At 35.9% G+C, this 19,119-nt stretch overlaps 1 protein-coding gene and 1 long non-coding RNA gene across 8 annotated transcripts in view; one reads left to right on the top strand and one right to left on the bottom strand.

Moving 5' to 3' along the window:
• The window catches only part of LOC134801801 (EH domain-binding protein 1), a 33,568-nt gene extending 17,099 nt beyond the window's left edge, over positions 1–16,469 (top strand). For 3 of the 7 annotated variants that reach the window (XM_063774404.1, XM_063774403.1, XM_063774405.1), the window contains exons 13-24: positions 451–572; positions 1,896–2,060; positions 2,458–2,540; positions 3,285–3,373; positions 4,088–4,207; positions 5,507–5,580; positions 6,276–6,407; positions 7,401–7,451; positions 7,913–7,998; positions 8,529–8,652; positions 10,238–10,302; positions 10,756–16,469. In XM_063774404.1, the coding sequence (XP_063630474.1) occupies positions 451–572; positions 1,896–2,060; positions 2,458–2,540; positions 3,285–3,373; positions 4,088–4,207; positions 5,507–5,580; positions 6,276–6,407; positions 7,401–7,451; positions 7,913–7,998; positions 8,529–8,652; positions 10,238–10,302; positions 10,756–10,834 (1,190 nt within the window). In that variant the 3' untranslated portion in view covers positions 10,835–16,469. The remainder of the gene's footprint in view (positions 1–450; positions 573–1,895; positions 2,061–2,457; positions 2,541–3,284; positions 3,374–4,087; positions 4,208–5,506; positions 5,581–6,275; positions 6,408–7,400; positions 7,452–7,912; positions 7,999–8,528; positions 8,653–10,237; positions 10,303–10,755) is intronic. The other 4 variants (XM_063774406.1, XM_063774408.1, XM_063774410.1 and 1 more) reach the window with 4 other exon arrangements.
• A 566-nt stretch (positions 16,470–17,035) lies between these two features.
• On the bottom strand, positions 17,036–19,063 carry LOC134801912 (uncharacterized). The gene is made up of 2 exons (XR_010145738.1): positions 18,684–19,063; positions 17,036–18,499 (listed from the first exon to the last, which is right to left on the bottom strand). It is a non-coding gene; the product is annotated as an uncharacterized LOC134801912 (long non-coding RNA).
• Positions 19,064–19,119: the final 56 nt, after the last annotated feature.

Raw genomic sequence — 19,119 nt, 5'->3', positions numbered from 1 at the left:
CATGACTAGTACTTTTCCGTGTCAATGATTGGGATAAGTCCATGGTATAATAATATACTCCGCCTGGTACTCTCTTCCCGTCTTTTCGTGGTCACGTGACTGACACGAGCCTACGTCATCATGCGACAGCGTTATATGATAATATGCGATAGCGCTATATAAAGTGACAATGTTATTGTGACGTAGGCTTGTGTCACTCTGGGAAGTGAAGACCATGTTTTATTAGACTATGAGTAAATCTATTCAGTCGATGGAGCAACGCACCCGTCTTGTGGCAAACTAAGAACTGACAGATCAAATCCATAACCAAAATGGCAATTTTTTTTGTTTTATTGATTTTACTAAAAGCAAACTTTATACGTGGCTTTTTTCCAATGAAAAATATTTAAATTACGATTATTTAGCGCTCCATTTATATATGCTATATGTTTCTACGCCCATTTTTTTCAGAAACCCCAGAAAAACCAAAAATAGAACCCGCAACAACGGACCCGCTACAGATCACAGAGAAGCCAGAAACAGAGAAGCCACTCGTAAAGGAGACCACGCCAGATCTGCCCAAACCCACGCCGGTGAGTGCACTCATGGTTGTATGTTGTGGCTTATACGCGTTCCATGCTTTATGGGGCATTCTACAAATGTGTAAAGGGGCCATTTTATTTAAAGTTTTCCCCTACATTTTTTTTTATTAGTAAAATTTTATGTTATTTCTACTCAGAAATGGCATAAAAATCCCAAATTTGAAAAAAAGTGTAGGGAACAACTTTAAATAAAATGTTCTAAAGACTCTAAAGTACGAAGAATTTCCTACATTCACCCGCCATTTCCTATATCTATCCTCCTAAGGATCAAGGTCCTACCTATAGTACTTCAGTTCGATTAAATTTAAACCATATTCAATTGGAACAGAGTTGCATTTCTTTTGTTTCGCTAGATTTTCAAACAAATCCAAGTCAACTCTATTGTCGGCACTATACGTTCAAACTTCAGTAGCATATTTTGTGTTTTTATTTGTATAGAATGTATAGCCTTAGGAGGCTATAGCATCGCATATATCGCTGTCTTGCTCGCACAGTGGCATTGACGCCGGCATCATCGGCGGGACAGCAATATACTCGTGCGATAGAGATAAGAAACGGCGGCTCAATGTACGGAATTCTTTGTGCTTAGCGTTCTTACTTTATGAAGATGTGTCTGTTTTTTTTTAACCAGTCAAGTCGGACTTAGCTAACTCTGCATGCCATTTTTAAATACAAAGTGTGGAGATGTCATAATAAATGTCAAATTTCTATGAAAATATGACGTTTATAATGACACTCTTACACCTTAATTCTGTTCGGTGCAAAGTTTGCTTAGATGGACTCGGTCTCTGATATTTAAAAAAAAACAGACTATGTGGGGTTTTATTGTATTTGTAACTGTTCGGGGAACACAGTCAGCATTTATTTTAAAAAAAAACATTTATAAAGCCCAAAATTTCTAAGTTTTTTTATAATAGGTAGGCGTTTTTTTATATTTAGAATCAAATAGGAACTACTACTAGATATTTAGAATAAAATATTGTTTTGCTTTGAATTTCAGTTTGATTCTATGCTGACTGTATTTTTTGTCTTTTGTTTACTTGCTTTTGGATTACAAGAAAAGATCATTCAAAAATTGACTTCATCACTTACATTTTCTGCTTATTTTGAAGTTTTATCGCGCATTAGACTAAAAATATACTTATTTTTTCCATCCACATATCACTCATCGACATCGCTTTATACATGTGTGCTACGCTTGTTATTGGACGAAATGCGGTGCTCTGATTGGTCCAAAATGCGACGCTGTGATTGGTCCGTCTAATCCCTCGCTCCCATTGAAAACTTGATACGCTTTAACGCGATTGGCTATAGCAATTGTTGTCGCGTCACGATGAGCTTAAAGAGCGAGCGAGACAGCTGCTTGAGGCTACGAAGAGAGAGGCGAGAGCGAAAGAGAAGAAACGACAGGAGTTGAAGGAGAGAGATGAAAAGGAACAAGTTAATGGGATTAGGAATGGAGATTTGAGTCCAACAAAGGTATGTTTTCAATATACGTTTGCATTTCTTTAGGGTTTCAAGCAAAAAGTCTGTGTGAGAATATTTCTGTTTACGTAACTTCAAAATAGTTATTTACGATACAAGTGCGGAAAAGAGGAAATTCGAAACGAGTGGCGATAAATTAAAACACGACCGAAGGGAGTGTTTTAAATCGACACGAGTTGCGAATTACCTATTCGCACGTGTATCGTACAATGTTGTACAGTACATATGGCCCTTTAAACTTTTGACATCGCACGAAAAGTGCTATTTTACGCACTAGTGCGGGAAAATAGGACCATATGTACTGTAAAAATAATTTTCGAATAAAAGGTGTTCATTTTTACGTTCCATAATTTCTAGGATATGGAATTAATTTTGTTTTATATTCCTATAGCCAATGACAGAAGAGGAGAGACAACAAATGCTACGAGAGCGAGCGAGAAAGCTGATAGCCAACGCGAGAGCTGGTATTGTTAGGTATGTAAAGTAAAGAAAAGTTGTATCCTTAGGAACTTTGGAAAGGACTTTATTTGGTCTATCTGTATAGGTTTCATGCTATGAAGAATTTACTGATTTTTATTTGTTGTTTAATACTTGTTTATTCGTGTGAAATTAGTTAGTCTTCTTTTTAATAGAGAGAAAAACTAAAAAGCCTTTTTTGTAACGTTTTTTTTTTTACAAATAATGGTCTTTTCGCTGTCTCTCATAAATATTTTTTGCAGTTTTGAACCTTGTTAAATTCCATAACAGTAGTTTGTTTCACTGTATTACAAGAAACTTCTTCATGTATACGTAATATTAATTATACGTAAATTAAAAGCTTATGTAAATTCATAACTCATAACAATACTTCTTATAATTTTATCATATCAAGTCAACTGACAAAAGACATGTAAACAACATTGCTAGGCCACTATCAAAAATCATCTAATCAAACGAGTAGGTATGTAAAGATTGTAAAGGAGGTAACATATCAATTATCATCTTCACAAACAGTTCAACATTTCTACTTCAATTTGTCCTTTTAATAGGACATCGGGATTTAAGAGCCTGTAATAGGTCTAAAGTCACTTTTATTGGTGGGACGTACCACATTATTACAATCTATAAATTGTAAATACAGACTCTGGCCAACGTGGGACTCGAACCCACATCCTTGGATTGCCGGTCCAATGCGTTGGACCTGTATTTGCAATGGTCTAAAGTTGTTATATTTTGTAGTCCAACATCACCAACCGGCTCTGTTCGGTCACCGCGGGGCACGGTGGAGATCATCAGCAAGCAGTCCGTCATGGATGAAATCGCTGCAGGTTAGTCCACCAACAAAGTTTTCACTAAAATGTATAGCTGTAATTAAAACTAATTCGCGAATTGAGTCTATAAAAATAGAATTCTCTTGTTCAGTCAGCAACAGAAGTTGCTAAGCGGACGAGATGTTGAAAATTATCTTGACACGTTCTTATTCTTTTAACAATAAAGCCGCGTCAAGATCATTTTGATCACCTGGCCCGCTTAGCAACTTCTGCTGCTGACTGTTCCATAAAATAATTCGGATTTTTGAAACCGACCGATTTTACGAAGAAGTGCAATTTAAACGGGTCTTTTTCCATAATCAATTTTAATTTAATTTGCTTCAACATTAGATCAAATTTCACTGTAATATTATTTGGATTGTTGTCAAATCGCTTAAGGCAAGTTAAGGAAACCTTTTTAATGTAAAATAAGTTAGAAATCTGTTCACAAATAACCATGATCACAAAAAACAACATCAATCAAATAGATAATAATTTTTTTGGAAATTCTGTTATAAAAATGTAACAACATAGTATTTGCAGTAGCAATTATTTATTAATTTACAGTTGTACATTTAATAATGCTATTATATTTACAATGTTAATTTTAATCAATTGTCTCCTATGTTTTTATTAGTTCATTAACATTGATTCATTTCTCTGTTTTTAGTGTTTTAATTTAGTTTTTTGATTTGTTAATTTTCATTTTGTTTTCTTTTTACACTCCAATAGATTTACTAATGTTCAATGGTAATGGGTCAGTTGGCGGCGTGGAGCAACTAGAAGCCATGCTGTCTCAAAGTTCACACTCCAGTCCCGGCTCTAGAAAGAGCGCTAGTCCGGATCGCTCAGGTATGTTTAATTGATAAGTTAAAATAAAATAAAATATATATCGACCATCTTGTGAGTTAATCTTACTTACTTTACCGAACCGCGACACAATCGGCCTTTCGATTTTGATTACATGTTTTGGAGATAAATGGAAACATAAATTCGTCTGCACTAACACACAAAGAAACAGCTTCTAATGAGAATATACAGTCGGGGAGAAACAAAATTACTGTGGTACAGTCACCTGCAATAATATGTTACTCTTCGACGGCCGCAAAAATATATGACACGCTCTTATAGCTCTACAAATAAGATCGTGTCAGATATTTTTGCGGCCTTCGTTGTGTAACATATTATTGCAGGTGACTGTACACAATCGAGCGAGATTATCGTTATTTGTTCACACACCACGCCGTTCGCACAGCCAATACGACGCATACAAAATTACGAGTAGTGTTCGATGGGTTAGCGGAGAGCAAAAATACGAATCGGTTTCTAAGCTTCCAATTTGAACTTTAAATAGCAGCAAGTAAATCAAAGAGTAATTTAATTCATATTTAAAGCACGTTCAATATATATTCGTCAATGCTTTTATATTTTAAGTTTGAGAGTTCTTGAAGGAATAAACATCATTTTACATAATGTACATCTACTTTAGCCCATACATGCCCAAGACTGGTTTTAGCGCTGCACAGTTTTGAATGATTCACGGTTAGTTTCACTAGACTTATATCGACCGGAATATGAACCGTGATTACCTTTTGTATCGTTTTCGAGCTCCCGATATTTCGACGCAGTTACAAAAAACAATACAAAAGGTAATCACGGTTTACATCCCGGTCTATATAAGTTTAGCTCTGTACTCCTTGAGGTTACAGGCTCATTCTCCTACTAATTTTAATTAGTAAGAGCGAGTATTATTCAGTGGGTCGAAAACGACCCAATGGGCATATATGGGTTAGATATTGATGGCACGTGGGCGGAGGTCGGAGGATCTTGAGGGAATCGGAGAGAAAACAGCGTGTGCTTCTTATCGTGTCTATTTGGAAAGTGTAAGAGTACATCACAAATTAACTAGCCTAAAATAATTAAAACTAATAACAGCACCACCTATGCACTTTGTAGGGAACTAAGTAGGTAGGTACTTACGTTTATGTAGATCATTATTAAAAAGTATGTAAGAGGTGAGATAGATGGCGCTGTTAAATATACAATTTAACAGATATCATTAACAATTTACGCGTTTTCGTATTCCTTTGTCTATGATAGTACAAATTACAAACGGAAGCGTTTTAGTAATCCATACATGTTTATTCTCAGAGGGCTCCGTGGGATCACGAGGTCGGTCGCCGCTGCCGCTCGCGGCGCTACTTGATAATGCGAATGCTGAAGAGGTCGGTATCCAATGTTTTCCTTCTATCTTAAATTACTTTAATGTTGTGGTTCTTACCTGTTCTTAAAGCATTGGTGGCCTAGCGGTAAGAGCGTGCGACTTTCAATTCGGAGGTCGCGGGTTCAAACCCCGGCTCGTACCAATGAGTTTTTCGGAACTTATGTACGAAATATCATTTGATATTTACCAGTTGCTTTTCGGTGAAGGAAAACATCGTGAGGAAATCGGACTAATCCCAATAAGGCCTAGTTTCCCCTCTGGGTTGGGAGGTCAGATGGCAGTCGCTTTCGTAAAAACTAGTGCCTACGTCAAATCATGGGATTAGTTGTCAAGCGGACCCCAGGCTCCAATGAGCTATGGCAAAATGCCAGGAAGAAGAAGAAGAAGAAGTTGTGGTTCTTACCTAGTGGTCCCAGGAAGCACCTGAATTGGTTCCGCGAATTCATAAACAGGACAACCCTTTCTTGACTTTATTCGTCGTAGGTACATTTTATTCCCAACCGGGGGATCTGAGCAAAAATAATGGCGAGTGGCAAGCAGATGAAGAAAGTTAGAAAATTAGAAAACGTGCGAATCGTGCGATTGTTTCTTGTTTTCATTATTTATTAGAATTTATGGGACTCGGTGATTTAATCAATTTGTCTCTATAGAACTAAATTGAAAACTTAGCTCTAATTTTGTATTTTTGTTATACAGGGCAGAGAAACGGGTTCTTACATTCAGAGTGAGTTAGAAGCGTTAGAAAGAGAACAAAGCGCTATCGACGAGAGAGCAGCAGCTTTGGAGAAACAACTACGATGTGTGATGCAGAGCGCAGATAATACAGAGGTATGAGCATTTTCCTATTTTTCGGTACTTTTTTTAAAATTTGCATACCTATTTTGGGGTTGGGGGTTTCATGGGTCATTACAACTTTGTTCTTATTGTCTAGAGCAGCGGTCGGCAACCTTTTTTGCGTAGATTCAGTAGCGTAGTTAACGATGAGTAAGTTGACGCGGGCCGCACTTTGTTAATATTTATGACTTTATCAGACATTGTCGTTTCTCAATATTACATATTAGCCAGAGAGGCTCGCAGGCCGCAAGTGACAGTTTCACGAGCCGCATGCGGCCCGCGGGCCGCAGGTTGCCGACCGCCGGTCTAGAGCCAATAATTCATACTAATATGTACACTCCAGTTTTGTTGTTAAGTTTAATATTTCTAATTAACTAAAAAACCTAAAATCTAAAGAGATAATAAATGCTATTAGAACAATTTAAATTATTTTCAGAAAATAATTTAATTAGTTTTTATTTCAAGTAGAAACACTACTATATAGATTATAAACCAAAATAAATAACATATACTAAGAAAAAGTGACCAAGGCCTCTAGTGCCCCAGGCTGGAATCGAACCAGCGTCCTATGCTATCGAGGCAGGTGCCTGTGCTATTCGGCCACCGGGCAACAGCGGCATAATATAATTGGCTCGGTGGCCGAATGGCGTTCGATTCCAGCCTGGGGCACTGGAGGCCTTGGTCACTTTTTCTTCAAAAAATGCTTCAGTAATCAGTGTGTTTATTGCTTTCTTAGTTTATACAAGATGGTACAGTCACCTGCATTAATATGTTACACAACTAAAGGCCACAAAAATATCTGACACGATCTTATTTGTAGAGCCATAAGAGCGTGTCACATATTTTTGCGGCCTTCGAAGAGTAACATATTATTGCAGGTGACTGTACATTTTATTTGTTCAGTCATGAAACCATGTAGCTTTGTACACAAATATGATAAAACAGCTCAGCAACATGTCCTTTCCTGAATCCCTGATATCCTTTCAGCGCAAGTGGAAACTCCTCGTCATGCCCTGCCTTCGCCCTCATTTAGACCCGGTATCCCATCCTTAACCTATTCTATCGTTTACTTGCTCGCAAACTCGTCCATTTAAAACTAATAATGACCAGGAATTGCCTACTTCCCTGCTTAGACAATAATGTACTGTTTATGTAGCTTAAATACATTCAATATATTTTTAGTTTTAAAAAAAAAATATATTGTATGTACTCAAGAATATTTTAAGACAAGCGAATTTGTTTTGTTTCTATTAATAATCTTTTTGTGAAATGCATTCTATTTTGACGTGTGAAATTTAATGTATATTTACAACAAGAAATAAATGAATCTAATCTAATCTACCTATTTCACTGCATAATTGGTATGTAAGGTTCAAGGCCCGAATTGTATAAATTTTTTTTTTTAGATTTGCGTTTTCATTTGGTATTTTTTTAAGTATTTAAACTATAAATGTGTCAACGATTAGATTTATTAATATATTGCTATGTATTTTTTGTAGGAGGAGGACAGACTGATGTCGCAGTGGTTCAATCTCGTGAATAAAAAGAACGCCTTACTGAGGCGGCAGATGCAACTTAACATTCTGTAAGTTCGTTTTGAACAACTGTGTCGCTTAACTTCAAACTCGGGTAAATCCATTCGACCCTCTCAGCAAATATCTACTCTATTACCTTTTATTAATACCAAAATCCCATAATCTGACAGATGGATTTACCCGAGTTTGAAGTTAAGCGACTCATTACTCATTTTTCTTAGTGTAAATTCATTTTCACAAAAAAATCATTTTTCTTAGTGAAAATTTAATTTATTTCTAATCTTATACAATCTTGTCATCTAAAAAAAAACATATTTAGCCTTAGGACTGCGACATTTAAATTGTATTCATATCACACCTGAATTCGAGTTAAAACGATAGATTCAAAGTTTTAGAAATTATAAAAGTTAATTTAATTTTTAACAAGCAGAAACGTCTGCGACCCATACTTTTAACCCAAGGTAGTAATTCTTCCACTTTTAAATTTATTATAAAAGTGAGTTTTATACTATACTTGGATGCTTTTGGACTATAGTTTGTGTGGTTTTGCGGAACCTACAATGAAATAATTATATTACAGAGAACAGGAAGAGGATCTCAGCAGACGATGCGAGTTGCTCGCGAGAGAGCTGCGACTCAGTTTAGGCGTCGAGGAGTGGAGGAAGACGGACGGACAGAAACGGCGGGAGCGGCTCTTACTACAGGTATTAGACTATATTACAGAGAACAGGAAGAGGATCTCAGCAGACGATGCGAGTTGCTCGCGAGAGAGTTGCGACCCAGTTTAGGCGTCGAGGAGTGGAGGAAGACGGATGGACAGAAACGGCGGGAGCGGCTCTTACTATAGGTATTAGATTATATTACAGGGAACAGGAAGAGGATCTCAGCAGACGATGCGAGTTGCTCGCGAGAGAGCTGCGACTCAGTTTAGGCGTTGAGGAGTGGAGGAAGACGGACGGACAGAAACGACGGGAGCGGCTCTTACTACAGGTATTAGATTATATTACAGAGAACAGGAAGAGGATCTCAGCAGGCGATGCGAGTTGCTCGCGAGAGAGCTGCGACTCAGTTTAGGCGTTGAGGAGTGGAGGAAGACGGACGGACAGAAACGACGGGAGCGGCTCTTACTACAGGTATTAGATTATATTACAGAGAACAGGAAGATGATCTCAGCAGACGATGCGAGTTGCTCGCGAGAGAGCTGCGACTCAGTTTAGGCGTTGAGGAGTGGAGGAAGACGGACGGACAGAAACGACGGGAGCGGCTCTTACTACAGGTATTAGATTATATTACAGAGAACAGGAAGAGGATCTCAGCAGGCGATGCGAGTTGCTCGCGAGAGAGCTGCGACTCAGTTTAGGCGTTGAGGAGTGGAGGAAGACGGACGGACAGAAACGACGGGAGCGGCTCTTACTACAGGTATTAGATTATATTACAGAGAACAGGAAGATGATCTCAGCAGACGATGCGAGTTGCTCGCGAGAGAGCTGCGACTCAGTTTAGGCGTTGAGGAGTGGAGGAAGACGGACGGACAGAAACGACGGGAGCGGCTCTTACTACAGGTATTAGATTATATTACAGAGAACAGGAAGAGGATCTCAGCAGGCGATGCGAGTTGCTCGCGAGAGAGCTGCGACTCAGTTTAGGCGTCGAGGAGTGGAGGAAGACGGACGGACAGAAACGACGGGAGTGGCTCTTACTACAGGTATCGTTAGCGAAAGTCTCTGTTTTAACTCGGGCATTTTGCTTTCTCGTAAAATTTTGTGAGCAGATCCTATGATTAAATAGATTTTTTTGTCGATCCAATATTTGTTTTTTTTTTATGTGGAATTTGGCATAAAGGACTTAAGCGCCAATAACGTCTATGGCGCTTAAGACCATTGTGAGTTCACTATGACAACGACTCAGCAAACTAAGTACCTATGTATTTCACTTTTAGATTTTCTAAGGTAGGTCTACAGCTCACGGAGCCACTAGTATTTATCAAATTCACTAGTTGTTTGTAGTTTCTAAACGAAAACAACAAAAACTGTTTAACACATTCATTGGCACCCAGCCAAACATGGTATCCGCTCCAGGCCACAACAATTTCGTCATATAAAGCAGTAGTACCACGATTTCGACTATCGGGTCGTCCGGCCTGGGAACGAAATCATAAAATACCCGATAGTCGGGTTTTCGGCACTGAATGTGTTAAAAGCTCAACGAATATGCATACATGGACAATAGTATTGCCGACTATATTTTATGGTTGCACCAACTGTATGCCTAATGATATTGTTTTGACAGGAGTTGCTGTCGGCTGTCAACGAGCGAGACAGGCTGGTGCAAGAAATGGACGAACAGGAAAAAGCGTAAGTTATAAGGAAAACTATTTAATATTGTCTTCGGTTAGGTACCGCGATAGTCACTCATAAAACGGATTATATCGCGTATAATCAGCGAGTGTTATTTCATCTGAACTATTTCAATTCCAAATAAAATAGATACGAGTAAAAAAGTTAAGTCAAGTCCCTTTTAGGGGGTTTTCAGATAAAAATGGTACCATTTACCTTTTTTCGAAAAATATTTTTTTGGGTTATTTAGACTCAGAATCACGAGTACAAAATGTGTGTCAAAATGCGTTACAAAACTGACATTGATTTTGGACACTTTTTATTTCTTTTGATTTGTGATTCTGAGTAGAAATAACCCAAAAGTTAACGAATTAAAAAAAAAATCATACAAAGTATTAAAACGTCTATGTGACCTGTTTTTATTCTGCCTTAAATTGTAAGATATTTACTATTGCATTATTAAAATTACAGGATAGCGAACGACGACGAAATAGAACGCAACCTATCCCAGGTGGAGATCCAGCGGAAAAACAACTGTATCTTACAGTAAATTAAGTTCAATATCGCTTGAATTGTACACAGTGACTTAATACTTTATGGCGGTTTTAAACTGCACTAGGTCCATTTTAATGTATTCATTTTATAGTCAAAGTCTAATATATCTGGACATTGTGACAAATACGTGATTCGTTTAGATATTTTTGTCCTTTTGGCAGTTTATGTTTAGTGACTTTAAATCATCGATATACAATACGGAATTTGACTAAGTACCGTTTTTGTTAAATTTGGAATTCGTTCAATGAAAAAAAAACAAGTGTTTGTTTTAATGTGAGTAAATGTTTGAGTGTCACTATTTTTATGTGTAATATTTTATTTTAATTTCATCAAATACCGTATTAGCATTTGATTATTAATTTGACTCTGAACAAAATGCGTAATCTAAAAACAAAATACATTTGTGAAGTCTCAATAATCTTGTAACTATTTCATACATAATTATACAAATGCTAGGTTGGTGTTCGTAAAAGGAATTATTTTTAACTCTTATAGTTCGTTTTTTTTAGCATTAGAAATAAGGTAAACAATCTTGATGTGTCTTTGAATTGAAAAACACATTTTAAAAATAAGTTACGGCAAATATGTAACAATTATGATTCTAATATGATCATTTATATTCTTCTGCTTTCATAAGTAATAGTTACTGATTTTTAAAAAGCGTTTTTCAATTAAAAGACATGTCAAGATCGCTTACTTTCTTTCAAGTTCTTTCTAATGCTAAAAAAAACGAACTATAGTTCATCTATGTCGACGCTTCGGCATTGCATAAATAGTTATCATATTTATTGGAATTATTTTGTGTGACACTGACTATAGGTTGTTCGACTATCTACAGGATATTTTCTACAACCCTTTGTCAAACTCTGTGAGGTCAATATGTAGGTCATACAAAACAACCTTTCTTTATGGAGGCATCCTTGAAATCGTGAAAAAAATGTAGCTGTCTCATTCACATCATACATCATTGATAATTGAAATGTATGAAACAGTTTCTTTTTCTGATTTCAGTGCGGGTCCCATAGTAAAACTTGTTCAGTGTGAACTATATTCAGCTCTTGAATATGTTGAAAGGTTGAAAAAATATCCTGTATATGATATAAAGTAAATGTGGTGCAATAACGCTCCTACAGGAGGTATTGAAGTCCATTAGAATAGGTTAGTTTAAAAGATCGAGAATTAAATTTTTCGGTAACTTGAGCCTTATATTTAGGTGCATAGGGCTTCATTTTCTTGCATACCGACAAGGTTGATAGATCGTCTTTTTCTCAAGTTGTGTTTTAATCTTTTCGCCGCCATTGACTTGATATAAAGTCAGTACATTTCGTGCCCCACTCGCTATGACTTGATATGTTATGCGGGTTATTTACGTGCAATTTTCGACATGGCGTTGCTGACACTTTATTAGTTTTATTACTTTATTGACGTGGTAGCGAAGAGGTTATTAACTTGTGTTTGTCCGAAATAAAAGGGATACTTAAAATAAGTCTAGAGCTTGATATTCCTATGACAAAAATTAAAGTGATTTTAAATTTATAACAGTTTGAAACAGACATCTGTCTTTCAAATGAAAAATTGGACAAACACATTGTTATAAATCTGGATCGATTCTTGTAATACTTTTAATTAACCACATCGGAAGCGAAGTGAAAAAAAAGAATAATTGCGAGTATTATAAGAATCGGGCCAAAAAAAATGGAACATTGACAATTTTCAATTCGATTATGTATATTAATATAATATTGCGAGCTTTTGTATGTAGCTTATATTCGTTGTAAGTCGCGGAATACTCATTACTGTTTCCTATATTTATATTATTTTTGCTTATTTATAGTGTTATGTATTTTTGTGACAATTTATGTGAAAGCGAGAAAAAATAAACTCAAAAAACATCTTTACACCATAAAATTCATGAATTACATAATCACAGTTTTAATTAAAACATACGAAAAAATCTTAAATAAAAGATTTCTAAAATAACCTAAAATTACTGGTCATCAACTGGATAAATAGAAAAAAAAACAGTAAACTTCAAATATAAAAGATCTTTTTTAACAATCCCATAAACATATTGTAATCGAAAAAAAAAACAAATATTTTTGAAAGCTCTCTGTTCATTTAAATTGTCACAACATTTGTGACGTTTTCAGGAAAAGCTTATTGCCATTGTCAATAAGGCAACAATCAGCCTTTTTCTGAAAACGACACATTTTAGGTTAGTAAAGTGTGGTTCACACTAAGTCAGGCACCCGGTGTGGACACAGCCTTAGGTCTGTACCAAAGTTAAGACATTTCAAATTGAATCGTGGCGAATCAGACCTTACAAGTTTGGTATGGATTTACCAAAGAATTCCAAAATTGTATGTTTAGCTGAAGAAACTGGCAACACTATTTACTTTTTAATGTTAGGTCAGGTCGGGTAAAAGGAACCTAGATACCTACAGGAGAAAAAAACTTGTACTGTATTTTCATACTGTTTTTCTTATCCCGCCTGTATCTTTTTTTATTTTACTTTTAACGAATTTTGTGGCACTTTATGCTATCGCAGCTTTATGCTATCGCATGCGACCCATAGTGTTTTTTTTAATGATTATATGGATAGTGTTGCCGGTCACATATTTTTTTTACATAAACCTTTATTTTAATTCTGGTTGCTTCAAATCCCTTAATAAGTTACAGTGTAGGCATCGCCCGGAGAGTGGAGGGTTGAGGTGAATGATTACACACACAGCTACACAAAGTACTAATCACATAAATATTGAATGAATGAGTCAATGTGACATATGCGCACGATATTAAACTTTAAAAAAAACCTTGGAAACTTTTTGGTTCAACTTGCTTGCTTGCTACGAAAAAAGAACACTAATTTCAAAATATAGCTGTCACTACATGATTTTGCTGTTGTTGTTGTTGTGTGCGTGACTTCAACTCTAGGGCCGATACCTATATATCTCAGAATGAAAGTATTTGTCTCCTATACTTCGAGCAACACCGGGAAGGGAGACTGCATTCGTACTATTTCCCCTCTGCCGAAGCATAGGCACAACTGTACCTATGGCGGTGCGTATTGTGACTCGCCCGTACACAAAAAGAGATTGAGGTGTGCAAGATATATCTTTGACATGTGTCATTTTCTATGTATTTCTGTCGTCATTACAAATTGGATTTTGTATGTAGTGAGTGAGAAGTGCGACTGTGTGCACGTTTCCCCCCTAAAAAATGGCAGAATGATTTGTACGATAAGATATCGCTGGGGCTCCTCCCTTCCGACGTGTCGGAAGCCGGTGTTGCTCGAAGGCCTATTACGATTGAGGCTTGACCAGCCAGATCAACATTTCCCACACACATTAAACAGTGATAATTAAGTACAATTTGCCATAGACAATCGCTATCATAGAGCGTTTTTTTATTTTTTTAAGTAGTTTTTTTAACAAATATTTTTTTGATTAAAATGTAAATATTATTTTAAATGATGCTATAATTTATTTGCCTTAAGTACTAGGCTGATGCTAATTATCAAATAAAATGTTTATTTTGGCCTAAATTTGTTTTCGACTACGCTGGCACTAGTGATTAGTTATAATAATAGTACCTATATAATAAATGTCCAATAGAAGCAAAGTAATAGCACCTCTATTAACTTACAATAAAGTCCAAATTGCACTGGTAGTTAATCGGAAAATGTGACATACCTTCCATCTGCAAGGTAGGTAGAGTCAAAGTCAAAAATATGTAACCCATATAAGAATACCGACCTTATTCTCAGGGCGCAAGATATTTTTGGCTGACTATAACCTATGGGTAAAAATGACCCTGTAAAGGCATAAAAAGATTAATCATTGGTTTGTCACTAGATACGAAGTTAGTACCTATCCGATAATGTCTGAGCAGTCAATGAACTAATTTCCACCATAAGTTTCAGTGCGTAAGGTTTATTTTTAAATAACAAAAAAATGGAAAAATCTCTTAGAAATTCACTCTTAAATATTTATATTCATTGAATTCGGCTGCTCAGATATTTACTGGTTGTACTTTGTCAATATAATACCTTTTGGTAAACATTTTAAATTATATTAATAACAAACGTAAAATGGGAAAATCGTCCTTAGTCGTAGTCAAACTATTTTCTCGAAACCATTTTAAATAGATTTATTTTTAATACAGATCTGCGAGTTTTAAAATCATTGTCGTTTTATATTCAATTTGCAGTTACGATAACTTCGGCCACGGTTTATATAAAATACATGCACATTATTATTGTATTTGGCGGTGCTACGAGCCATTGACTCATGTATTGGTGTGCAATTTGTAAATGTACTGTGTGCGTGCAAGCTTGGAAAGTTATTGTACTGGCTAGCTAGTACTGTTGGTATTTTCTGCTATCACATTCATTGTACCTACTGTGTGGTTTAGGTGGGTTTGTTATAATGATAAACGCTTCTAACAAATGTTTCGAAGATTTATAATTAAGTCAAGAGAAAATATAAATACAGCTATGTTTGCTATTAAATACCGCCTAAAAAGAAGGCTAAGTTATGTTTGACATGTGTATTTCTTAGTTGAATTTGGGTAATCATTATTGTATATCATATCTATTTGTTTTATAAGGTATTTTAAGTTAAAGTTGCGTTTCAATACTTTGTACGTATTAATTTAGAATTGTTATTGTCTGAATAGTTTTATATTTGTCGTATTTACAGTCGGTACTATCTCCACGAGGCTTGAACGCACACAGACATTTTATCTTTAAAATAGCTTTTCTAAATTTGTAAATAGCTTAGTTTTAAGATGCATGATTGACTATTGTAAATAAATCGAAATCTACAATGTAAGCCAGTTTATTAATTAACTATAAATAATTAAATATGAAACCTCACAAGGAGGTAATATTCAAAATCGGTGCGTAACGCAATCGGGTCATTTTGACCCAGTGTCGTAATGTCAAGGGACGCAATTAGTGGTATTCATCATTCGTATTTCGATTTATTGACAATAATTAAGCGGTGTAGGTTCGAAAGACGGCAACACGGTTTAATATTATGCGCAATTATACGTATTTATTCAAAAAAACATATAAAAGTCCCTTTGTTGAGTTTGTATTAACAGTATGTGGCATAAAATTTTACGTTTGCAATTTATAGAGCGTCATATACCTAACCGAAATAAATACAGCTATATGATAGAGTTACTATTACCATACTATTAAATATGTCCTGTATATCTCACACCTCTTCTATTAGATAGCTGCATCTCTTTCAAATGGTCAATCACGAGCTGTAGCTGTATTAAATTATGTTAAAAGCAATTATTTTTATTTTTATGTTTTTAGTATGCTTTTCAATGTCCATTCGAAGATTCTTAGTATAAATAGATTATAATTCTCTCAATCTCTCAATTCCATGAACGTTTTTTTTTATGTCACGTCAATGGAATTGAGGTTTTAGCTTAAATAAAAATACTGGGCACTTTTGACCCATTGCCTGAAATATGTTTGTCACAAGTAATCATGCCACGTAGGATCGAGTAGGAATACACTTACATTACATAATATCGGCCATATTCGTGTGTAACTTACGCTAGTTATTTATAATAGCCGTATGAACCGTAATGAAATAAATCGATGACGTAATTGCCGCTGTTTTATTTATATACTCTGGCACACCTAGTTTGTCAGTAGAAAAAGGCGGCCAATTTAAAAATGTAGGCCCAAAGAGTTGACTCTCCATAGAAAATTTGAAATTCGCGCCTTTTGCTGCTGACAAGTGGGTATGTCTGAATATATTTTTCCCGCGCATTTTTGGTTAGTTAGGATGACAACTCCACTGGTGTGTTGCCATCCTAAAACTAATGAGCCCCCCTTCAATCATTTTCAATAGGTAGCAGGTGGTCTTGTAACAAATATTATAGGGGGCCAATAAGTGCAGTGGCGTAGCGTGAACTAATCTAGCCGTGGGCGAAATCACTTCTGCGAGGCCCTTATCTTTCACTGTGCCCGAAAGGGCCTCTAGGAGCGCGAGGCCCCCCTAGGGCGCGAGGTCGTGGGCGACGGCCTACTTCGCCGATAGCTAGCTACGCCACTGAATAACTGTACTGTACTCGGGCAGCAATCGAATTTTAATTTTAAGGGTATTTTTGTGTTAAAGGCTTAACAAAATGTAGATAATATTTACCTAAGAAATGAGTAGTCAGATATTCATGTATGATCTTTATTTCCATCACACTAAAGTTTACATTACACAACAGCCTTCCTCCTATCTCTAAAGAAATCATAATCATCCGGCGACAGTCCCTTTAGCTTGGTATAATCAAACTTCTCCTTACTCTTCCAATGCGTCTTCCTAACATGTCCTCTAGCATTGTTCATTGTATGGAACTTCAGGTCGCAAAGCGGACACTGTATAGTTGGCTCCATATGTTTCCGCATTATATGAGTTTTTAAACTACTCGCACAGTTAGTTTTTACTTCGCAATACGGACAGGAATAAGGGTTTTCACCAGTATGTAATCTTCTATGCTTCTTTAAAGCTGTTGGGCCGGCTAAATTAGCCCCACATATGTCACAAACTTTCGGTTTCTGCTGCCCGGTGTGTGTTTTCACATGGTTTTTCAGTTGAGTACTGTCGAAGTACCGTTTATGGCAATGTTCACATTCAAACGGTCGGACATTTAGATGAATTCTATTTATATGCGCTTTTAGCATATCTAGAGTATTTGCAGAGTACTCACAGTGAGTACAGTGGTGCTTAAAAGCGTATGGTATGTTGCTTTTATGCTCTTCACTTTGAACATGTTCTAGATATTCTTGCCTAGAATTGTACTGTTTATTGCAATACAGACATAAGTTAGGCTTCTTTTCATGCTTATTGTTTATATGTGAGCGTAATTCTAATTTAGTTTTCAGAACTTTATCGCATATAAGACATTTGTATATTCTGTTCCTTTTGACTTTTGAAAGTTTTTTAGGGTGCATAAGTTTAGTTTCCCGGTATTTATCACAATTAAACAGTTTTTCAGTTACCCCACAAGTTTCCATATGCTTTATATTAGGGAACTTTCGGAAACATGATTTGCAAGCATGCTTATCATTATGACAGTATTCAAAATGTTTCCAATACTGCTTTTCTAAGTAAAATGACTTTCCACATTTACAAGTATTTGGCTTTATATCCAAATGGTCTTTATTAACATGAGCGATAAGATGAGGTAGGGTCTGTCTAAATTTATACCCACATAAACAAGAGATTGGTTTGGTTTTCAACTGCCGCTGTTCATTGAAGGCTTGTATGTATTCCTCGTGTATGCATGGCCATCTATCACAGTGAGGACAGCTAAAAATTTTGGAATCAATTTTGTGTCTCTTTAAATGTTTTATCAGAAAACTCTTCCGTGTATAATCTTTTCCACACTTATCACAAATATATTTTTCTATCTCCTTGGATTTAGGTTTTTCTATTTTGTTATAATTGTCTAAAACAATTACAGCTCTTTTCCAATCATTGCTGAAACTTGCCGACAGTTCCGAGGTCTCATTGAGAAGTTGCTTGAGGTACTTGTTGTAGACATGGACATTATTTTTGGTTTTGTGAATGAAAGAATAACTGCTGAATGTTAGGGATTTGCATGGTTCGCAGATGTACTCACTTGTAACTAAGTCTTGAATCTGGAAAACATAAACAATAACATTTATACAAGTTCAGTAAGTATCCATCATCCATCTTCAAAACTTTATAATAGGAGGGCAAAGGATGTATAGTTCAGGTAAATTATGTAACTAAAATTTTAGAAGCCTAAATAATATTTGTCAAAAAACTAATAAACTTTTTTGGGTAACTAGTGACACTTACATTTCCAAATATAGCTTCAAGTAGTTCTTTAAGAGTTATCTTTTCTTGTTCTAAGTCTTCTGTTACCAGCACATGGTCCAAATGTAGTAATTCTTCTTTGGTATCAAAACAAAGAGTGCAAAAAGTTGTGCATTGTAGAATGGTCTTCAAATTTTTCACAACGTCTGGCTTAGTAAAATTTCTTGCTATTTTGTTCATGATTTGTGTATGTAACTTTCAAACATAATATTACACTGCACAATATTCATAAGTTTCATAACATAACAGAATCCAAAACAATTTAGTTAGTGATAAGCTCAATGAGCAAGCTGACTGATAATAGTGATAATCTCAGTATTATATTCTTTGGTGATAATGCTAAGATTGATAAGTGCGTTCCACTTCCACTGTAATGACAGCAAGCTAGGCTGGCGGCCATTTTAATTTACAGTCAACT

The sequence above is a fragment of the Cydia splendana genome, chromosome 23, assembly GCF_910591565.1.
Source record: "Cydia splendana chromosome 23, ilCydSple1.2, whole genome shotgun sequence".
Lineage (NCBI taxonomy): Eukaryota > Metazoa > Arthropoda > Insecta > Lepidoptera > Tortricidae > Cydia > Cydia splendana.
The sequence above is the reverse complement of the archived record's forward strand: the minus strand, read 5'-3'. Positions and strand labels throughout refer to the sequence as shown.